Source organism: Leiobunum rupestre, chromosome 9 (assembly GCF_980474605.1).
Source record: "Leiobunum rupestre chromosome 9, qqLeiRupe1.1.hap1, whole genome shotgun sequence".
NCBI lineage: Eukaryota > Metazoa > Arthropoda > Arachnida > Opiliones > Sclerosomatidae > Leiobunum > Leiobunum rupestre.
The window spans coordinates 38,856,214-38,876,385 of record NC_143392.1 but is presented as its reverse complement, the minus strand read 5'-3'; the positions used below and the strand labels follow the sequence as shown (position 1 = coordinate 38,876,385).

General features: G+C 36.9%; 1 protein-coding gene and 1 non-coding gene across 2 annotated transcripts in view; one reads left to right on the top strand and one right to left on the bottom strand.

Moving 5' to 3' along the window:
- The window catches only part of LOC149927412 (uncharacterized), a 75,132-nt gene extending 55,473 nt beyond the window's left edge, over positions 1 to 19,659 (top strand). The window contains exon 2 of the mRNA XM_090159001.1: positions 17,781 to 19,659. Coding sequence (XP_090015127.1) covers positions 17,806 to 18,726 — 921 coding nt within the window. The 5' untranslated portion in view covers positions 17,781 to 17,805 and the 3' untranslated portion in view covers positions 18,727 to 19,659. The remainder of the gene's footprint in view (positions 1 to 17,780) is intronic.
- Positions 10,688 to 10,760, bottom strand: TRNAT-GGU (transfer RNA threonine (anticodon GGU)). The gene has a single exon. It is a non-coding gene; the product is annotated as a tRNA-Thr (tRNA).
- Positions 19,660 to 20,172: the final 513 nt, after the last annotated feature.

The window sequence follows — 20,172 nt, the reverse complement described above, 5'->3', positions numbered from 1 at the left end:
ATATTATTTACAATGATATAAGGATCGCGAAAGGACTATAATGTTATAGAAACAGACGGATATTTCATTATCGAAATCAGTTCATCTCTAGTTTTCGAAATCACGACAGCCTCGATTCTTAATTGCGTTTAAAATTATTTTCCATTTCCTCTTATTCATTTAAACAGCCGAGCCTCGTTTTACGAAAGCCGGTACAACGACTTTCCAAAAACCTTTGAAGTGTACCTATCCGTACAATTTTTCGAAAAAAATTTATCATTACGGTCAAAGGCGGGGTTAAGGTAAAGTCTGCCCGGGCTGAATCCTATTCAATCGCGATTCGATGACCCATTAAATTATAACGTTCACCTTTTTGGGGGCGTCGAGCCGCGCGGAAGTTATTTGCGGGATTACATTATAACAGGCGGACTGTTTCGCGGGTGGCACCTCAATAAATTTTCGTTCATTTTTCAAAACACTATAAAGCGGTCCTTTTACGAAGTGCGCGGGTTAGATGTTTCGGGGTGCTTGGCCTTTTCGGCCAATGTGTTTTAGGCCCATCTTTTATGGGAAGTTATCGGACTGGATCGTCTTGGGTTATGCCCTGTTGGCGTTTCAGGCGACTTCAAAGACTCGACTGTATTTCACATTCGCGGGTTTTTTTTGCAAGAAACACGCTTGACCAAGTAAACTCGGACCCAGAGGCCCCGTAAATACTAGTATCAATGGGTCAAACTTGTAAGAACTCAAAACCGGCCACCTTATGAAACATTTAGTTAAAGATTATATAGAAAATAAAACTAGAATGTAGTAAAATTTTCTATTGGAACGAGCTAGTATGTATGGTCCAATTAATATTAATTATCTAGACTAATACCCTACGCAATACCTTAGGCCCAAGTTATTCAGCGACTTTTAATTGAAGTAGCCGGGTTAGGATGCGTAGGCGGGTGGTGGCAAGCCCTTCATTCCACGCGAGCAAACAACTACCTACACTAACTTTTACCGTTAAGGGGGAAGACTACAGTGCACATTGTCTACTTTCGCGCTATTCAAGCTGAACTCTTTTAATTTTCTATTTTAAATAATAAAGTTAATATTTCAGTGTAGAACAACCTCTTGTTTAGTGCCTAAAATAATTTTGACAATTTTAAATTTAAAAGTAATTAAGTTATTACGTTTTAATTCGGACCCCCAGAGCTAAACAAGTTGGGCAAGTGCCCAAACTACCCTCTAGTTAGGACCTTATATCTCGTTAACTATTAATATTAGAATTATCAAAATTATTTTAAGCACTAGAAGAAGATTCAGCCTAATAATAAAAATATAATTCAATTATGTAATTGTTAAAACAGAAACGTCCAGCTTGAACGAAAAAGAGGCTTTTACTGTATTCTTCCCCCTTAACCTCTACATTTTTTTATTAATATAGGATACGAAAAGATATTATAAAAACTATAAAGAAGCCAATTAGTAGATTAACAAAAATTATTTGAACAAAATTAAATATTTTAGAAGTGGTTTTCTACACATTTATGTTCTATTTCAGTTTTCCAAAAAGTATGTTACAGAATAACACAAAAAAAACCCATACAGCAAAGATAATGCTTCCAGCGGCCAACGGATCAGGTTATTCAGCTCGTTTTTTCAGATATCTGATTTTAATCAGTTAGTCATACTAGGTTATTTATTACATTCCCCTCAGCCATCAATATTTTTCAAATTGGATCCGATTCATTATCTCAAGTAACCGATCTCAACTGATCTACCGTTCAAGATTTGGAACTGATTTTCTATCGTATTTCGGATTTTCAAGTCGATTTCACGATTTCTAAAATCATTTTCTCTAGAGTGTACAGAAAATTTACGAATGTCAATCCCCTCGGGTTATTCAGGTCATAATTCCAGATGCGTGAAGGTAATCAGTTAGTCACATTACGTTAATATGTTCTATTATACTTACAAGGAGAGTACCCGAGCTGTTTATTGCCGATTTAGTTCAAAGTCGGCCGTAATGTAGACCTATATGAGATACGAAATTTCCCAAAAGGAGACGTTGCACTACCCATTCGATTTGCCATGGCAACCGATAATGTTTTTGACCACTTGCAACCAAAATAAGATTTTTTGCTTATTTTAACCAAAATTTGTTACAAATTTACACTAAAAATGTTTCAATTTACCCAAACTTGATGAAATTTACCTAAATGTGGTCCAAATTACACATTTCGTGATTTTCAAAAATTTTCAAAATTTTCGTAGTGAAACCGAGAAAATCCCATGCTTTTTTAAATGGAGATTTTATTTTTTTAAGTTATCAAAAACACTTTCGGTTGCCATAGCAAATCGAATGGGTATTGCAACGTCTCCTTTTGGGAAATTTCATATTTCACATAGGTCTACATTACGCCCGACTTTGAACAAAATCGGCAATAAACACCTCGGGTACTCTCCTTGTAAGTCCTCACCGTACGATTTAGTTTCAAATTGTATTATTTATCTCAAGTAACTGATTTGATCTGATCTGCTATAACTAATCTCATCAGACTTAGTTAGTTGAACAGTTATCTGATTTCTGTGTTTACTATATATATTAGTACAATATTCTGTAAATAAAATCGATGTAAATTTCGAAAGGAATTTGTAAAATGTTTAACTGTGACATCTGAAATCTGCTCACCACCAATCTTTCGATTAGTTTCGAGTTTAAATTATTTAGTTTGTATTTTGACTCAAAGCAACTGATCTGATAATATTTGAGCATAAATGCTGTTAATCTGATATCTGATCTATCGCAATTAGATAAATGTATCTTTAGCTATCGCGTCACACAAAACCATTTTTTAGTACAAATCAGCGAAATCAGGGAAATTTATGAGGATCAGGAAGTTTGCCCTAAAGAGTACTAATTTACATCAATAAATTTTTCTTAATAAAGGATTTGATTTTATTACTTGTCTCATATATAATTTAGTTTAATTTTTAATCCAAAAATGAGCAACTCTATACTAATGAAAAGATTGGTAAGTGTTTACGACATAATAAAATAAAACTTAAGTTTTATTAATCAGTGAAATATTAGGGGAAAGACCTAGAAAATAAAGAAAATCGGTTTACCAATAGCTGTATGAAACCAAGGTGTAATTTTCGATTTTGTAGCATTTGTCCGAATTTCATTCGTCCGAATAGAGGCACATTTGTCCGAATACTCATTTGTCCGAGCTCTAAATATCTGGCTCAGATGGCCGAATTACGGTTTCATTTGTCCGAAAATTATTTTGTATAATTTGTTGGCAATTTAACCGTTCTATCCGTTTGTCAAATGTCCGAAATGTCATTAGTCCCAACGTTATACATTGGCTTTAGTCAAATTCGAAAGAATCACATTTAACCGAATCCGTAAAAAATAGAGTTTCAAACGTGCGGTTTTTTTATCTTAACATGAATAGTTGTGGAACTTCAATGTAACCTAAATTCCAATGATAACAGACACCTAACCTAACCTAACCTAACCTATTTAACCTATCCTAATCTAACGGAATCAAAGCCAACTCTGAATTAACACCAAACCCAGCCAATTTTTGGTTAAAATAAAACAATTTCGTGATTCAATTATATTTATAATATTGAAAAATTACATTAATTACTTTTCACCGATTGCGGTGCCAGTTTCATTGGATATCGAACATAATGCATATACGAAAAAATGCTACTACCCCGTAATTTTATCATATAGGAAGCTCTTTTTCAATTGATTTTTCATACGTTACATAATTGTTTTGTTTTATTATGATGACTAAATTATAGACAATTTTATTTCGTAGAAGCTTCAATTATTGATAATAAATGTGTGAAATTCCAATTAAATATTTAGTTGAATAAATATTATTTTTCAAGGTTAGGCTGAAATTTAGAGGTTATTTTTAAAAGCGGAACGGTTGTTCTAACTTTAAGGCGCGGATAATCGATAGCTGCTGTAAAAATCTTGGCACGACGCTACCATGGCAACCACCATCCTAAATTTAGGGGCTTTCGATTGGTTTCAAATCTATAATGTACAGAAAACGGAACAATTATACGTATATAAATCTTGACCTCGATTGGAGACTTCTTCGTTTAGCGTGATGAATACTATTTTAATTGGGTTAAAACTAAAAAGATTATCCCGGGAAATTGGCCCTTAACGTTGTTTCTTTTAGTTCCCCCGAATTTCTACGAGGCGGCCTTGTCCCGGCCTATTTTAATTGGGCTTGCAACTTAGGTGGCTCATCAAAGTTTTCCCACCTTTCGCGACAAAAAAAAATGCGAACATCCGGAAATATAAATTTTTATCTTTAATCTTTACACTGTCGCGAAGAAATTCTAAAATATACCTTCAATCTAATTTTCTTTCGCTAATGGCGTTTGAAACTTCCCTCGTTTATCGAACACTCCATCTGTCAATTCGTGTAAAATCGATCTGGGAACGCGTTCACTTTACCAAATTACACTTACAGTTGGAAGTTGAGTTGATGGTCATTTCGATAGGGTTATATAGCGTTGACCTTTTCACCTTTACAACTTTTTGGTCAATCGATAGGTAATTAGCTTATTTTCGTTCCGTCGAAACCGGTATTACGTCAGAAAAAACATGTAATTAAATAAGCGAATCCGTCTATACGAACTCTATACGTATTTGGGAACCACTTATAGTCTATTAATTATCAAGTTAACCGGACGGTAGTTACGCGAATTGACGTTAATTTTTTCCTTTTACGCGACAGCTTTAAAAGCTACGGCGTTTTTAATCCAGCTTCCCTAATTTATAAGATTTTGAAAAGGCGAAGTCAAACTCGAATTATAAAACGCCTTCAGGCCAGCGAACTCGCGGAATTCCACAGCAGTCCGTGTTGCGAACTTTTGCCGCGTGTCTCCTGGCTATGAAGGTGTGCTTGTTTTTCTTGTTGCGCTTAAACTTCCACTATTTTCATTTCATTATTTTCTTTCCACCGGAAAGTATCGGTGTAATTTTGATATAATGCATTGGGGTCAGATATATACCGTACCTAGGGTTTCTTAGTCATTTCTAGATAATGCGGTTGTGTGTATTTATTTTCGAGGTAAGAACTCATACAGAGATAAATTCATTTTTTAGTATTTTTGTAAAACCTATAAACATATGAAGTATGCAATGTGTTATTTTTATTGTATAATATGTTATTTAAAAAATATAACAAAATATATTGTATGTAATATATAATATGCAATCATAATATATAATCAAATTATATACATAATATGAATGTGTTATTTTTAATATATATTATGTTTTTAAAATATATAACAAAAATATTGTATATAATATATAATAAACAATATATAATATATAATAAATGATAAACAATATAAAATATATAATAAACAATATATAATATATAATAAACAAAAATATAATATATAATAAAATTTTATACATAATGTTAAGTGCGCAATGTGTTATTTTTAAAATATAATATTTTATTTAAAATATATAAAAAAATATTGTATATAATATATAATATGTAATATAAATATATAATATATAATCAAAATATATACATAATATGAAGTATGCAATATATTATTTTTAATAAATATGTTATTTAAAATATATATCGAAATATATTGTATATAATATATAATAAACAAAATATAATATATAATACATCATAAGCAATATATAATATATAATATTTAATAAACAATATATAATAAACAATACATAATATATAATTAACAATATATAATATATAATATATAATATATAATAAAATTAAATACATAATATGAAGTATGCAATGTATTATTTTTAATATATAATATGTTATTTAAAATATATATCGAAATTTATTGTATATAATATATAATAAACAATGTATAATTTATAATCAAAATATATACATAATATGAAGTATGCAATATATTATTTTTAATATATATGTTATTTAAAATACATATCGAAATATATTGTTTATAATATATAATAAACAATATATAATATACAATATATAATATTTTATTAGGTATTATTATTATACTGAAGGAAAATTCCTAAAGTATGAATGGATGCATTTTCCTCAAGCCACATTATTGTTTCAGCGGAAAAGTTCGAGTAGGAGAAATCCTAGTATTTGGCTTCTCCCTGTACGAGGATGTAGTGGGCGTCAAACACACTTACAGGGGCTTCTTACGCATTCGAATTGCGTTTCGGTCCTCGTGACTTTATAGAAACTTGATTATTCATTGTCATAGGAACAAGAAGCGCTTTCGTTCTACAACAGGCGCGCCTCGTCGACGCTCGTGACCTTTGCAATTTATTCCGAGTAACTTCTGTTTGAAGAGCCGAACAAACTAGTTTATGTATTTTAACCGACGTTTAACTTTGCAGTGAATAAGAAATTCCATGGATACGTTTATAATTCTAAGTACATAAGCTCGTTATATTGACATTACTATTAAAACGCGTGAATTTCAATGATCTTTAGAAATTTCGCTCCGGGCGAATTGAGAACTTTTCGAATCCACCTATAGGCTGATCTTCAATATTAATCGGACTTTGAATTTAACTCAATAATTGAAAACCAGTTGAGAGCATTTTTTTTGGAAAGGGACGAATGCTCAGGTGGGCTATCTTTATACGGTTGTTTTGACTTATTTCTCTGAGTCGTTGCTAGGAGACCATCGGAGGAGGGGGGGGGGGGGTGGATCTCCGTGAATTGAAAACCAAACGAAGTCACGCAAATTGCCATGGATGGCGGGAGAAGGAATATTAAATCGAGGGGGGTCATGCGCCAGTCGACTCTTGAGCTTCCTTTCTCCATCCTCAGCATCCCAACAGCGCGTCTGGAAACAAAAGAACCGGCGAGGAAGATGGTGGCCGTGGCTCGAAGAGGTTGATAGTAGAGAAGCGAGATCGGCACTTGGCGGTCGCTGGTGGTGAAATAAATAACTAAAAATGGACGGGCATTTCTTCCTTCGCTAACAATCAATAATTGGGATATTATCAATTTATTTTTTAAGTTATAATAATTAACTAAATAATTTTTTTAAAATCAACGGTATTTGTGTATTGTCCCCCTCGAGATGGCCTAACAAGCCGAAACTATAGTCGGGTTCAGGCGCGTAGGAACGTGTTAGATTAAGGGGGGTACAGCTGTGATGCTAAATTTGGCGCCCCCCCCTCATTGACAGGCTTTTTGAGGCCCCTCTTAAACCAATTTGGCGCCTTTTTCACACCAATTTAGCGCCCCTTTCCAATTTTAAGGGGGTACATTGTACCCCTGTACCCCCCCGTTCCTACGCCACTGGTCAGGTTGTTAAATTTTAAATACAGTGCACAATAAATATCGTTGATTTTAAAAAAAATTAGTTTCTTTGTTTATAAGTAATTTAGTTATTATTAGAATTAATTTTTAATTTAACCTTTTTTTAACAAACTTGTAAGTAATGTCATAATCTTAGAGAGGCAGAATTTCTAATGTTGCCTTAATTTGGGAAAAAATTAAATAAACTAAGTATTATCAGAAATACATAGTATATATTTTTACGAGAGAAGTACCTATATACCTATCCTGCTATTGTTCACATTAGAAATATACTGTCCAATCCCCCGCATGATCTATTAGCAAAAGTAGCATCAGACCCAAAAGTGTGTCAGAACGGTATAGTAGTTAATGAGAGTTTGTCGCAAAGTAAAAAAGGGAAACGAAGGGGGTCGGAAAATACGTCATCAAAATCGAGGTACTCCAGCGCCGCCGAGTGAGGCGTTTTAGAACGTATGTCTACGGGCGAGTAAATCGCCAGACTATAGACTAAATATAAAGTTGCTAGTACTATTCCAACTAGTAGGTTATGTAGTCTATAGAGTGCTAGTAGTTGATGCGTTTTTAGAATTTAGTGACGTCACAGCCGTAGCTTCCGTAGTGGTTGTCATGAAAACTCGCGTTATTTCTCAATAGACGTTTAACATTGGTGACGTCGTAGGGTTTCAAGCTGCTGGCACTCTATAGTGTGACTGGGTCTCACTAGAAATTTTAATAGGCGCGAAGGTACAGCTGACACACTTTTGGGTCTTATGCTACTTTTGCTAATAGTAAGCTCCGGCCCTAAATCAAGTCAAATCAGACCGGTATCTCACAGTGGCGTAGCTAGAGGGAGGGGGTGACCCATCCAGGGTGCCACCCTTTTGGGCGTGATTTGGGGGTGACACCCGACCGTGAAAAAAATAAAAACTTACACCAACTAGAGACTAGTAAGTAAGAAATCCAACAAGAAATTTTGAAATCCAGGGTGAAATCCCGTACACATATAATAATAATAATAATAATAATAATAATAATAATAATAATAATAATAATAATAATAATAATAATCAGCTATAGGCTAATACCCAAGGCACCACCTTAGGCCTAAGTCATCAAGCGACTTTTGAAGCCATTAATTCAGGTGACCGGGTGAATGTCCGACCCCTCGGAATATATATTAGTGTTGTAAGTCGGAAAATTTTCCGGAAAATGACCGAGACCTTTTTTTCGGAAACTATAAAAATATTCATTTCGGAACAAGCGGATAGTTTATGGGGCGGAGTAATTATCATCCCCGGAACAGGCGAATAATACGTTTTAGGGTAAAAAGAGTAACTTTTAGTCCGAGAACACGTGAAAATAAACCACCTTATGCCATATTTTAACCAATGTATTGCAAGGTTCTTAAACGCACTCTCGCAAGCTCAAAATTTGTGTTAGCGTTGAGTTCGGGACTACTTATTTTCTTTCAATTTTTTCCATTCGATAGTAGCGGCAATGAGAGTAGCGGAGGTTTCTCTAACTATGCCGTACAGCCAAAGGTAGCAGAGAGAGGATTTTCAGCCACCTGGAGTGACTGATTTCTAACTCTTTGAGCTAGGAGCAACAAGCACAAGGAGAACGCAGCTAGCCTTAAAACACGCTAACGAAGGGTTGTGTACAAATTTCATTGGACGAACCTTTAAGCAGAACGTTTTACGGAAAGGGGGAAGACATTTTCCGAATTTTCCCCTTCCGACGGCAGCAGGCGCTAAAGCGTCTAGCCAATGAAAAACGTACGCAAGAAAATCCACGACTTTTGACCGGTTGCGTTCTCCTTGTCTGCCGTTCAGTCACCGCTGACACCGGTGTTTTACTGAACGGCATTTTAATTTCGGGCATTGACGTCACGATAGTCATCGGTGAGACACCGAAGTCACCGAAAGATATAGTAAAACTACTATTAATGCTACGCTATTTTAAAAAACACCGATGACTGAATAAAAGCGTTCAGCAACTTACGACGTCATTATGACGAAAAAGCTCATCGGTGGAAAATATCAAATCCATCGGGTTTTTTTTCGTTGACTGTTTCTGAACGTACCCCTGGTGTGGGGTGTTGTGTTTGTTGCTCCTAGGTTTAAGTGACGTCATCGTCTCAAAAATAAGTATTTTCCTAATTACCGAAATTAAATGTTCCTTTTTGCGCGAGGTTTCGTGGACGCTCACGCTCTAATTTGAGTAATGTAATAAATTGGAGCTTACTTTATGGCGGTAATAATGAGGAATCCGGGCTAAAAGTCTCGTTTTGAGGGTGAATGCATCTGTCGGGATCCGTCGTATACTATTTATCTTTGGGCGCTGCATCAAGCCAGTCCACTTCGGCGCGGTATGGGCGACATACGCCCCATAATACGCTAAGCCAGCCGTTGCCCTCCATAAACAGGCGATGTGACCAGCATAATAAGGGACTCTTCCCTAGGCCATCTCCGCCACGCTGCAGTGTCACGTCGATCTCGTTTCCGTCGTAATTATGCTTCTCTCACCAAACGACGACAAGCCGAGTGTTTTTTCTTAATTGATATGACTTAATTACCAAGAAAACGCCATCTTTCTTTCATTTAGGATATACCTCGCTCAGGGCCGGACTTAGAGATCCTTGGCCCATAGGCAGATAAGGAGTCTGGGCCCCCTTTTCACGCGCTGCATTTACTCTTTTCCCTGGAACTAGGCTATGCCTGAATTTCCCTGATTCATCGTAGAAGTCTGAGCTCTACGGTTATATTACTTAATAAAAGCTCTTAACAATCGTCGACTAAATATGCGATAATTACGCAACATTGCGATTTAAGGCTGCGTCCGTAAACTGCCAGGCACAAATTTTTGTGAATTTTAAAACAAAATCTTCTACCTAGGAATTTCTATAATATAAATTACGATTGATATTATAGTTTTATGCCTTCGAATACAGTAATTACGGTCACTGGAAAGCCTCTTCCAAGGGTGGGCCCCTAGGACACGGTCTAGGTTGGCCTAGGCGGAAATACGGCACTGATCTCGCTATAGAATGCATCCATGAAATGGCGGAGTGTGAGAATGGTTTTAATACAAGTACTTCGGTTTCCCCTTTACTTAAACTCTGCCCTACGTTTCAGAATCGCATTATCGACCATTTTTGACTTTTTGAGTTTAAATGCTCCTCATTCTAATTTTAGGGCGCTGATTCTAAATTTGGAGTCCGTTTTTTTCTATCTGGTCTAGCGTCAGAGGTGTGAAAATTCAAAAACGAAAAGTTTCGAAAATACTCCGCAGAAACGCATTATGTCGTTATTATAATTCGAAGTTTCATTTAAATCAAGGATTACCCGTGTATTGTTCCATACCAGAGGGACTGAGAAAAATCATATCACCTCGGGTAGGAATCGAACCTACGACCTTTGGGTTACCGTCCCAACGCCACTACCATTGGACTACCGAGGCCACGAATAATCAGGCCTCGAATTATAATAATTCCTGCGTAATTATAAAAAATAAATTATCAATGTCGTTATTAACCAATAAGAGTCTTAATTTCGTATAATTTCGTCTGCTCTAATTTCTTCAGCCGCATTCTCAGGGTAACATTCACAATGGCCGTTACTCAGTATTATTATAACACTGTTTACCACAAAATGCGTTTCTGCCAAGAGTTTAAGCCAAATATAAACGTACAAAACGCATTATTTCGAATTATTCTGAGATTTACTTAATTTTGGTGATAGTCGTTGAGTGGTTAGCACTTTCGCCTCGCCGCAAGAGGAGCCTGGTTCGATCCCAGCTTGTGGCACTGGTTGAAAACTCGGAACCACTCCTTCCCCGTTGAGTTTGCAAGTTCTCTCCCCACTGGTTTAAGGGGTTTTCCTCCGAGCTCTTCGGTTTCCCCTTCCATAGAAACTTGTCTAGGTTAACGGTAATAGTTAGTGTAGGGAGCTGTTGGGTCGATCACGTGGCATGCAGGGCTTGCCACCACCCTCCTACGCAATGTAACCCGGCCACCTGAATTAAAGGCTTCAAAAGTCGCTTGATGACTTAGGCCTAAGGTGGTTCCTTGGGTATTAGCCTAGCTGATTATTATTTATTTATTTTATTTAATATCTAATACGAAAATAATAATACCACTCTCGAAGGTTTTAACCACCCAACTGAAATGGCTAGACGCAACTTTACCACGCGGTTTAAATTTCCCGGTTATAATGGCCACAGCTTAATATAGCTTATTATTATTATTAGCATAAGTGAAAATATAATTATAAGTATGACATTTACTTTCTGTAAATTTTGTAGAAATTGAAATGAGGACTTAGACTCGCAACTGAACTGAGTAGTTTAGTATATTTCTTTTTGGGCTTATTTTAGACACTACGGGGTTCTGTGCCGAATGAAACCTGGATTGCGCAATAACTGCGAAAATCAGTTCGGTGATAATCCAAACTATTTGTCATACTTATAGTTATTATGTTACTTATGCTGTCAGGTTAGTTAAATGGTGATCGATACGAGTCAAAATGTGTTTTGGTTGGAAATTAGAAAAATAATTCCTACAGAAGCGAATGAGATGTTTATAATAATCAATTGTATGCTCCGGTTCAATAATTTATCATTATTTGGACAAATTAATCGTTATTTTCACTGTAGAAAGAGTTTCAATTTTCACTAGGCCTTGGTTGATCTTTCAAATAGGATGTCGGCGTCCAATTCTTGGGTACGGTTACCTGACACTTTCAAAGACTAGAAACAGGTCGGGGAGAGTTGTTGGTTCACGTAATGTTTTCTATGACCATTGTGTGATAAGAAAATTTGTGTCGATCGAAAAGTGTCATACCATAAGCCTATCATACGATCCCCATAAGTAAAGATCGAGCATAGAGCCCCATGTTTACGGCATTCTCCATGCGAGGAGAAAATTAACGTACGAATATACGGCAGTAGCGACATCTTTTTTTAAATTTCTACATCTAAAGTATAATCATAAGCCTATCAACCCTAAGTTTGAAACGCGCATAGCGCCCTTCGTACCACCACTGGACGGGCGAAAAAGAAGAAATCAGGCGATAGTATCGGCACCTGGTAGAGATAAATTGAAGCTTCTTCCTTCCCCCTTTCTCTCTCTACGCCCCCTCTCTCTTACCAAAGCAGCTGGCATCATGCATTGCGGGACGCGTAACGTTTCTCTTTTCCGCCACCGGGTGGATTTAGCGCTGTACTTTCGACAGTCGTTAGCTTGAACCAACACTGCCTTTCGATTCAAACTTTGGGTTGATAGGCTTATGGTATTATCTTACTTGGTAGAGCAGCCCCGCTCGGGTTGATAAATGCCACACAAAACGCGTCTAAATCTCACATTTGAAAAATAAATACCTTCAGAAACCCCACTCTTATTTCTAATAGCCAGTTTCAGGTTCTGAAAATCATTTGGCAAAGATAAATGTTAATTTTAAGTTTTAAAGCGATAAAATTGCGTCTAAGCCTTGGCTACGGTGCTAAGGGCTCGCGGCGGAGATTTATCCCGCGTGGTTCTAAGTTTAAAAACGTTCGCGCACGGCTTGCGCGCATTCATCATGCATTTCGCGAAATTTATTTCAGAAATGCATAGTTGAGGACGTAGCCACTAGGAGGTGCAGATTTTGAATACCTACCTCTTAATAACGGGTATGTGACCGTCAAAAATTTGGCCTAGACCTTTGCTTATGGGGACCTTATAATAGGCTTATGATGTGACCTATGTTATTAGGTTATCATAAGAAGCAATTTTTGAGATACATAAAAAATTGGTCCCTAAAAAGTATTTCTACTAAATTGGTAGAAATTTATTCGCGTACACGTAGACGTTTTTCGATGCTTCCCTAATCCCTTTAATCATTAGTCGTTAACATTCCTCACACCTTTATAATTATGTATTTTAAAGATCCTTTATGGTTATTTGAATTTTTACATTCTTTGGTTATTCGCCGCACCCCTGAACCAACGCATTTATGATTAGCTGGGGTTTTGCTTTGGAAGATGGAACTCCAAGAATTCTTATATTACCTTTCTGCGTTCTATTTTCTCGCAAAAATGTGACTTTTATGACTGCGCCCCGATAGATTCATCTTCTACGGATCTCGGACTATAGGCCACTTTCTCCGTGCATCCCCTGAGCGCCGCCATGACGATACGATCCTTTACGTTGACTCTGCTTTCGCAATATGGCCGCCTCCGCAGACCTCGAAAGAACCTACCAAAACACAGACTGCGTAACATTATTTATACGATTTAGTCAAGCCTAGCCGCGCCACATTTCTCGGTCGAGCAGTTTTTTTTACAAATAACCAGAGACTATCTTGCAGCAGTCTGAGCTGATATTGCATTACGCAACCCCATTTTTTCCGCTCTCATTTTTATAGTCCGTGATATCAGAAGTATATAAGATATATCTTACGATAGAAGTATCCAGCACGTGTTATTTTTTAAAAAGTTGCACCTTAACATTTTCACGCAAATTTTTGGAAATGCGTTTAGAACGATCAGTGTTCTGAAGTGGCAAATGTCAGGTGTCAAATAATGTGGCAAAAAGCGACAAATACCGACATGGCCAATAATACTTTTACTGGCTAATATGCCAAATAGTGGCAAATAATAAATTTTATTAAAAATAAAAAAACATACCAAAGAAAAAATATATTTGTGCTATTTTAGACAAATATACTGGATTAGTTGCCAGGTATTGGGCTAGAAACTCAATTATAGCCCAATCTAGTTATTTCTTTTGGCTATTTTTCAATGATTTTTCCTGAGTTTGAATTCGTCTGCTATATATCTTTAAGGTGTTTTTAATGGTTCTTTTGTGATAAACTAAAAAATTATCTCACATGTAAGTGATGCTCATAGATATAAGAAATGTATATAAAGGTCTAGATAAATTTCGGGGCGTCTAAGCCTAACATAAAATACGGAATTGACGCCTAGCAGACACCGAGGAAGCACGTGACCAAGAGCGCGAGCTCCTAGCATTTTAGTACTAAGTGCTTGACCTTTCCGCAGGCCGTAGTCTTTAGACACCATCTGTTGGTGACCTTTAGTATAATTTTTAAGCAGGAGACAATGGCTCTAGCGATGATAGCACGAGCTTTCTTACCGATAGATAGCGCCTTATAAGGATAGCCTGCAGAAATTACGCGTTTCTGCTAGCTGTCACCTCCGTATTCACTCCCTTTGAAATATTTTATCTAGACCTTTATATACGTTTCCTATATCTATGGTGATGCTACATATCTGATAGATATTATTTAAATCTTTTAAATACATTTACTGATTATTAGTAACTATTTGTTACTTTTTGCCATATTTACCATTTTTTGCCACTGACATGGACTTTATTCTAAAAAAGTGACATTTAGGTAACACCAAGAATGTATTGAAGTTACTAAGAATATTAATAATAATAATAATAATAATCAGCTAGGCTAATACCCAAGGCACCACCTTAGGCCTAGCATAGCATTAACCCCTGGTACCATCCACACAGTTTTTGTGGAGAAAGTTCGTCTGCATTTAAGGGGCATTCAAAGTCATACCATATAGAAAACTTGAATGGGAAAGCAGACGAATTTAAGCTACAAAGGCTGCGAGGATGGGAATCAGAATCCTGTAGTCCATTATTCTTAGTAACTTCAATACATTCTTGATCATACCATATAGCAAACTTGAATGGGAAAGCAGACGAATTTAAGCTACAAAGGCTGCGAGGATGGGAATCAGAATCCTGTAGTCCAATATTCTTTGTCACTTCAATACATTCTTGGTAACACTGAGAACGATATAGTGTGGGGTGACATACGTCTTTAAGGATTATTGCAATATGGTGCGAATGGCTGAATTTCCACCTCGGCCGAAAGGGGGGAAAGAAAAACGCCTCAAGCGTGCGCTTCACAAGCGTCGGAAAACATAAGTTTTAAGGAACCAATGAGATAAGGGGTAATAGTGAGTGTAGGGAGCTGTCAGCTTTTCACCACCCTCCTACGCATTGTAACCCGGCCACCTGTTTAAGGCATTAAAAGTCGCTAGATGACTTGGGCCTAAGCTGGTGCCTTGGGTATTAACCTAGCTGATTATTATTATAATTATTAAAGAGCTTACTTCAGTGAATGAAGGCGAATTAGAACAACGCTAATAATCGTCCCAACATGTCATTCTCCAGAAGTAAAATTAATGACATTCTTGATATAAATAAATATTTATAAAAAGTGTAATTTTTATATTTCACATTGTTATACGAATAGGGACTTAACTTTGCAACGATTGCTGCGTATTACGTTATCTTGTCTCTTTTCTGGGGTCTATGAAATTGGCGAAATGATGGTTAGGTCTAGTTTTTGTACTGTGTTGATTAATTTAGGTTAGGTTAGGTTAATTTTAGGCTAGATTAGGTTAAGATTAAGTTAGGTTTAAGTTAGGGTAAGTTTACGTTTTAGTTAAGGTAAGGTTAGGTTTAAGTTAATATAAGGTTAAGTTTAAGTTAAGGTATTAGTTAGGTTTAAGTTAAGGTAGAGGCTAGGTTAAGTTAAAGTATAGGTTAGGTTTAAGTTAAGATATAAGTTAGGCTTAAGTTAAGGTATAGGCTAGGTTTAAGTTAAGGTATAGGTTAGGTTTAAGTAAAGGTAAGGTTGGGTTTAAGTTAAGGTATAGGTTTAAGTTAAGGTATAGGTTTAAGTTAAGGTATAGGTTAGGTTTAAGTTAAGGTAAGGTTAGTTTTAAGTTAAGGTATAGGTTAAGTTTAAGTTAAGGTATATGTTAAGTTTAAGGTAATATAAGGATAAGTTTAAGGTAGTTAAAGTTAGTTTAGGTTAAGATAAGGTTGTTTTTCTGTTTCGGTTAATTTAGGGAAGGTTAAATTGCTAGAAATTAGGATTAGGTTAGGTTAAATTAGGTTACTGCTTATTTCTTTCTTTGGTTTTAGTTATTATTTGGGTGGCGAGAGGATTTTTGACTAGTGAAACGTTAAGTTTAGTCATTCGTATTAGGCAGAGTAATACACGCGCTAAAGTTTTGAGCCGTGATGCGGTGTACTCATCCGCTATAGGTTGATACTTCTCTCGCAAGATAAATATTATTTACTCCTGATGAAGTGTCCTTTTTTGTCTCCGAATAAAAGCCTTTTTTCGAATATACATATCCAGATTCACAATGGTTTTTATACCACCGCCGCGTCGGTTCGAAATTGCTTCGTGTCGTAATAGTACGAGTAACGTTACAATTCTCTGGAATAACCCAGTTTTCATTATGAATATTTCGGATGTTCATTCTTATAAATTTAAAAGAGCTTATGTAACCACGCGATTAACATTGCGACATCGTGATGCTTAATTTATAATTATTATAGTAAAATTACAACGTAGGGAAGACTTATTCTGTAATGATTGTTTGGGAAGTGAATTAAAATATCCTTCAGTTATTTTTTGGAGTTGACAACAGACGATAGAAATATTTTCTGGCGAGTGTTTTCCCGCAAAACCTTTTCCAGTTTCGTCATTTTAATCGTAAGATCAAGAATTATTTAAGGTTGTTAAGAATATGTGCGCTAACATTAGCTTCTGTTAACACGCTCACATATTTCATAATGAAAGTTAGCCCGCTTTCTAATAATAAAACGTAAACACAGATGGCGACAGTCTGTGCGAAAGAGCGTCATTAGAAATCGAAAACAGACGAACATTCGCAACGAATCTTCGAAGTCCAATGTTCTTAGACTTCCTTGTTAGAGGTCGGCGGAACAGATAAATTACCCGCTAAATTTTCGATTATTCATAAAAATTTCGAGACGAATAAAATTTTCGCGCAATGAAAAAAGACGCGTTTTTTCGGTCGCTGGGGAAGCGGTTCTCACTTTAGCACAAAAATTTAAAAACGCTGAAAACAACTCGTGCGGGTTTTTAGTAATGTTTTAGACCTAACATAATGAACCAAATGGTTGTTCCTGTTGATACTTTCAATAAATATATTCGTGAGATAATTACCTTTACTTCAGTATCTTGGTCAAGTTGGCTGAGTTGCTTTTCTAAAGACCTAGGCTTAATAAGTGAAGGACGGCAGCAGAAGAGGTCGAGGGAACGCGTTTTCTGATTGGCTGAAGCTTTTTATCGCCAAGGTGTGACGTCAAAAAATAGAACATTCGCTAGATACCGCGGAGACGCGACTTTAGCGGCGAATTTATGGATATTATTCGCGGTTATAATACGATTTAATACGCAAAAGTTTTAATTCGGAAAATATTTGGTTGTGTATAAAAATAAAAACAAAGAGCTCTAATTCTGGGTAATAGCCATAACAACGATAGAAAAGCTTCAAAATTAGTCATTTCTTCAGTAGAAATTTAATCTGTTCTCATTTTGCGTGAAAAACGCTGGTTGGAATTTTGAAGTTAAATTTTGTTGTTCAAATTGAATTTTATGACAATGCGTTAACAACAATTTTTTTATGACGCAGGAAAGCGAGAGAGGGAGAAGTGGTCATGGAAGAAATCTACGTCATAAAACTGCGTGGGCTTCCTCCAGCACCTGGGACGCCGTCGTCGTCCAGTCATTCGGACACCCGGGACCTGTTGCTAGACGCCATTCTCGGCTTAGGAGTCATGCATCTGGTCCTGGGCGCAGTGTCCCTCCTTCTGGGAATCCTCGGTCTGGTGGTGGAGTACGACAGCACGCGCACGGGCGCCGGAGTGTGGTGCGGTCTCATCTTCCTCAGCGCCGGCGTGTCCGCCATGACGGCCGCCAGAAACAGGTGCTGCGCGCGCTCCAAAACCAAAATGAAAGTCTGTTTCTACTGCAACGTCGCGTCCACCGTCATGGCCGCCGTGTACCTGGTCATCAGCTGCCTGGGCGTCTCCTACTTCCACTTGAGTCGCGACGACCCGGCCCAGATGTCCCGGGTGGGCGGCAACACCATCGTGACGGCCTTCGTCGAACTGATCGTGTCTACGCTGACCGTCTTCGTGGCGGCTAGGACGATATGGCCTTGTTTTTGGCTGTCGTTGCGGTGCGCGGACCATCACACAACGACCAAACACAAAGTGATCGTTTCGGCCGACGTGTTGGGCACGCCCGGGGCCGGGGCCAATCAGGCTCTGGAGGCCGTCCGACACATCAGCCCCAATTGCGTCATATCCTTCAAACAAATGGCTGATCCCGAGAAACTGGAGAACGTGAAACGCGTCGAGGAGTACGTGCGAAACGGGTGCACCTGGAACGAGCGAGAGGACGTGGACGACGAGTCGGACTACAGCTCCAATAGCAGCTTCCAGGAAGAGGACAACTGCGTCGATTACGTCAGTAACGAAAACTGGAAGAACGAAACGGTGGAGGTACGAACCGGTCCCGGCCAAAATCAACTCATCCCTTACTACCCCAAAGACTACAACACCACCGGATGCTAGAATTACCGACGAGAGTCGAACGAATTGGAAAGGTCGCGGCCACGGTCGGATCCCTAATATGGTCCACGTTTTAATTTTTGTTAGGAAATAAATCCATTTCCTAGAATAGCTAGATAATATGATCACCAGTCGGTTGTCACACCGGCCAACCTTCCAATTAAACAATTATTGTTTTAGAAATGACGTCATTGTAGTGTTTTCGAAATAAGCGTTTTATTTTATTTAACTTATATAAGTGCCGCTTCTCTCATTAATTAATTATCCTGATTTCCTTGGTACACGTCTGAGAAAGAGAGAGCAGATGGCGCTACATACCGATAAAGTATTCCACAAATAAGGGCACAAAGAAATGGACGCTAAGTTTGTATAATTGTATCGTACCACTTGAAAACAATTTCCTCCTATTATTTTTCGTACCAAAATAAAAAAAAACGAAAAATAAAATTTCAATAAAAATCCGCGCTTGTTCCTTTATCATTGAATAAATTTCCGAGGCGAAGTTATGTTTGGAATTCCCTGTTTTTCAGGACTGTAATTCTTGTATTACGTTCAAATTAAGTTTCCCTGATGAGAAAAAGGGGGGCAAACGGGGGAAAGAATAAAAATAATATAAGATACTCCATTTTTACTGGAATTAATATTTTATAAAATGGCATAGGTCTATTTTTCGACGATTTCGGGTTCTGGTTCCAAGATCTATAGAACTTTCACAAATAACACACGTAGACACAAAAAATATATATAAAATGCGACGCTAGAAGGCAGTTTATATCGTGTAGAATGAGAATTTAAAATCGCTAGACCATGGGTTTTTGAAATATAAATTCCTATATTTACAAAACTGGAATTCATATAAATGAAATATTAAAGCTGATTAAATTTACGAAAATAAAAAGATTAAAAAAAATCAAGAAAGAAATGTACATTAGTCAAATAAAAGGTTTTTTTCGATTTTATTATTTTTGGTTTGTCTCGCTAAGCTATTGATTTGAGGTAATTTCACCGATGAGAATATACAACGTTTAAAGGCCAATTAATTTGGCCCCCGAATTGGTCCAACTAATTGGCAGTTAATTAAGCAATGTGAACAGAAAACGTTGGTACAATTTTTGGAAGACCAAAATTCAACTGGTTTCATGTAGGTGTCCGATTTCTGGGTGTACAATTTGACTGAGATACGCAACTATTTGAAATCCAACCCATGAAATCGACGACTCCGATGTGGCCACTTTGAAACCTTTGACCCGTCGTCTAATATTGCTATTATTGAAATTGCAGACAAACAATTTTAACAGACCAAATCTAATTTCTAAATTTCTTACAGGAAGCAGTATAGCAGACGATAATATAATCCCATTGGAGGAACCAAAATCTTTATCCCTCGTGTGGACAATTGTCGTACTATTAATAAATAATATTAGCCCAGTAAAAATAAATTCAAAAAGG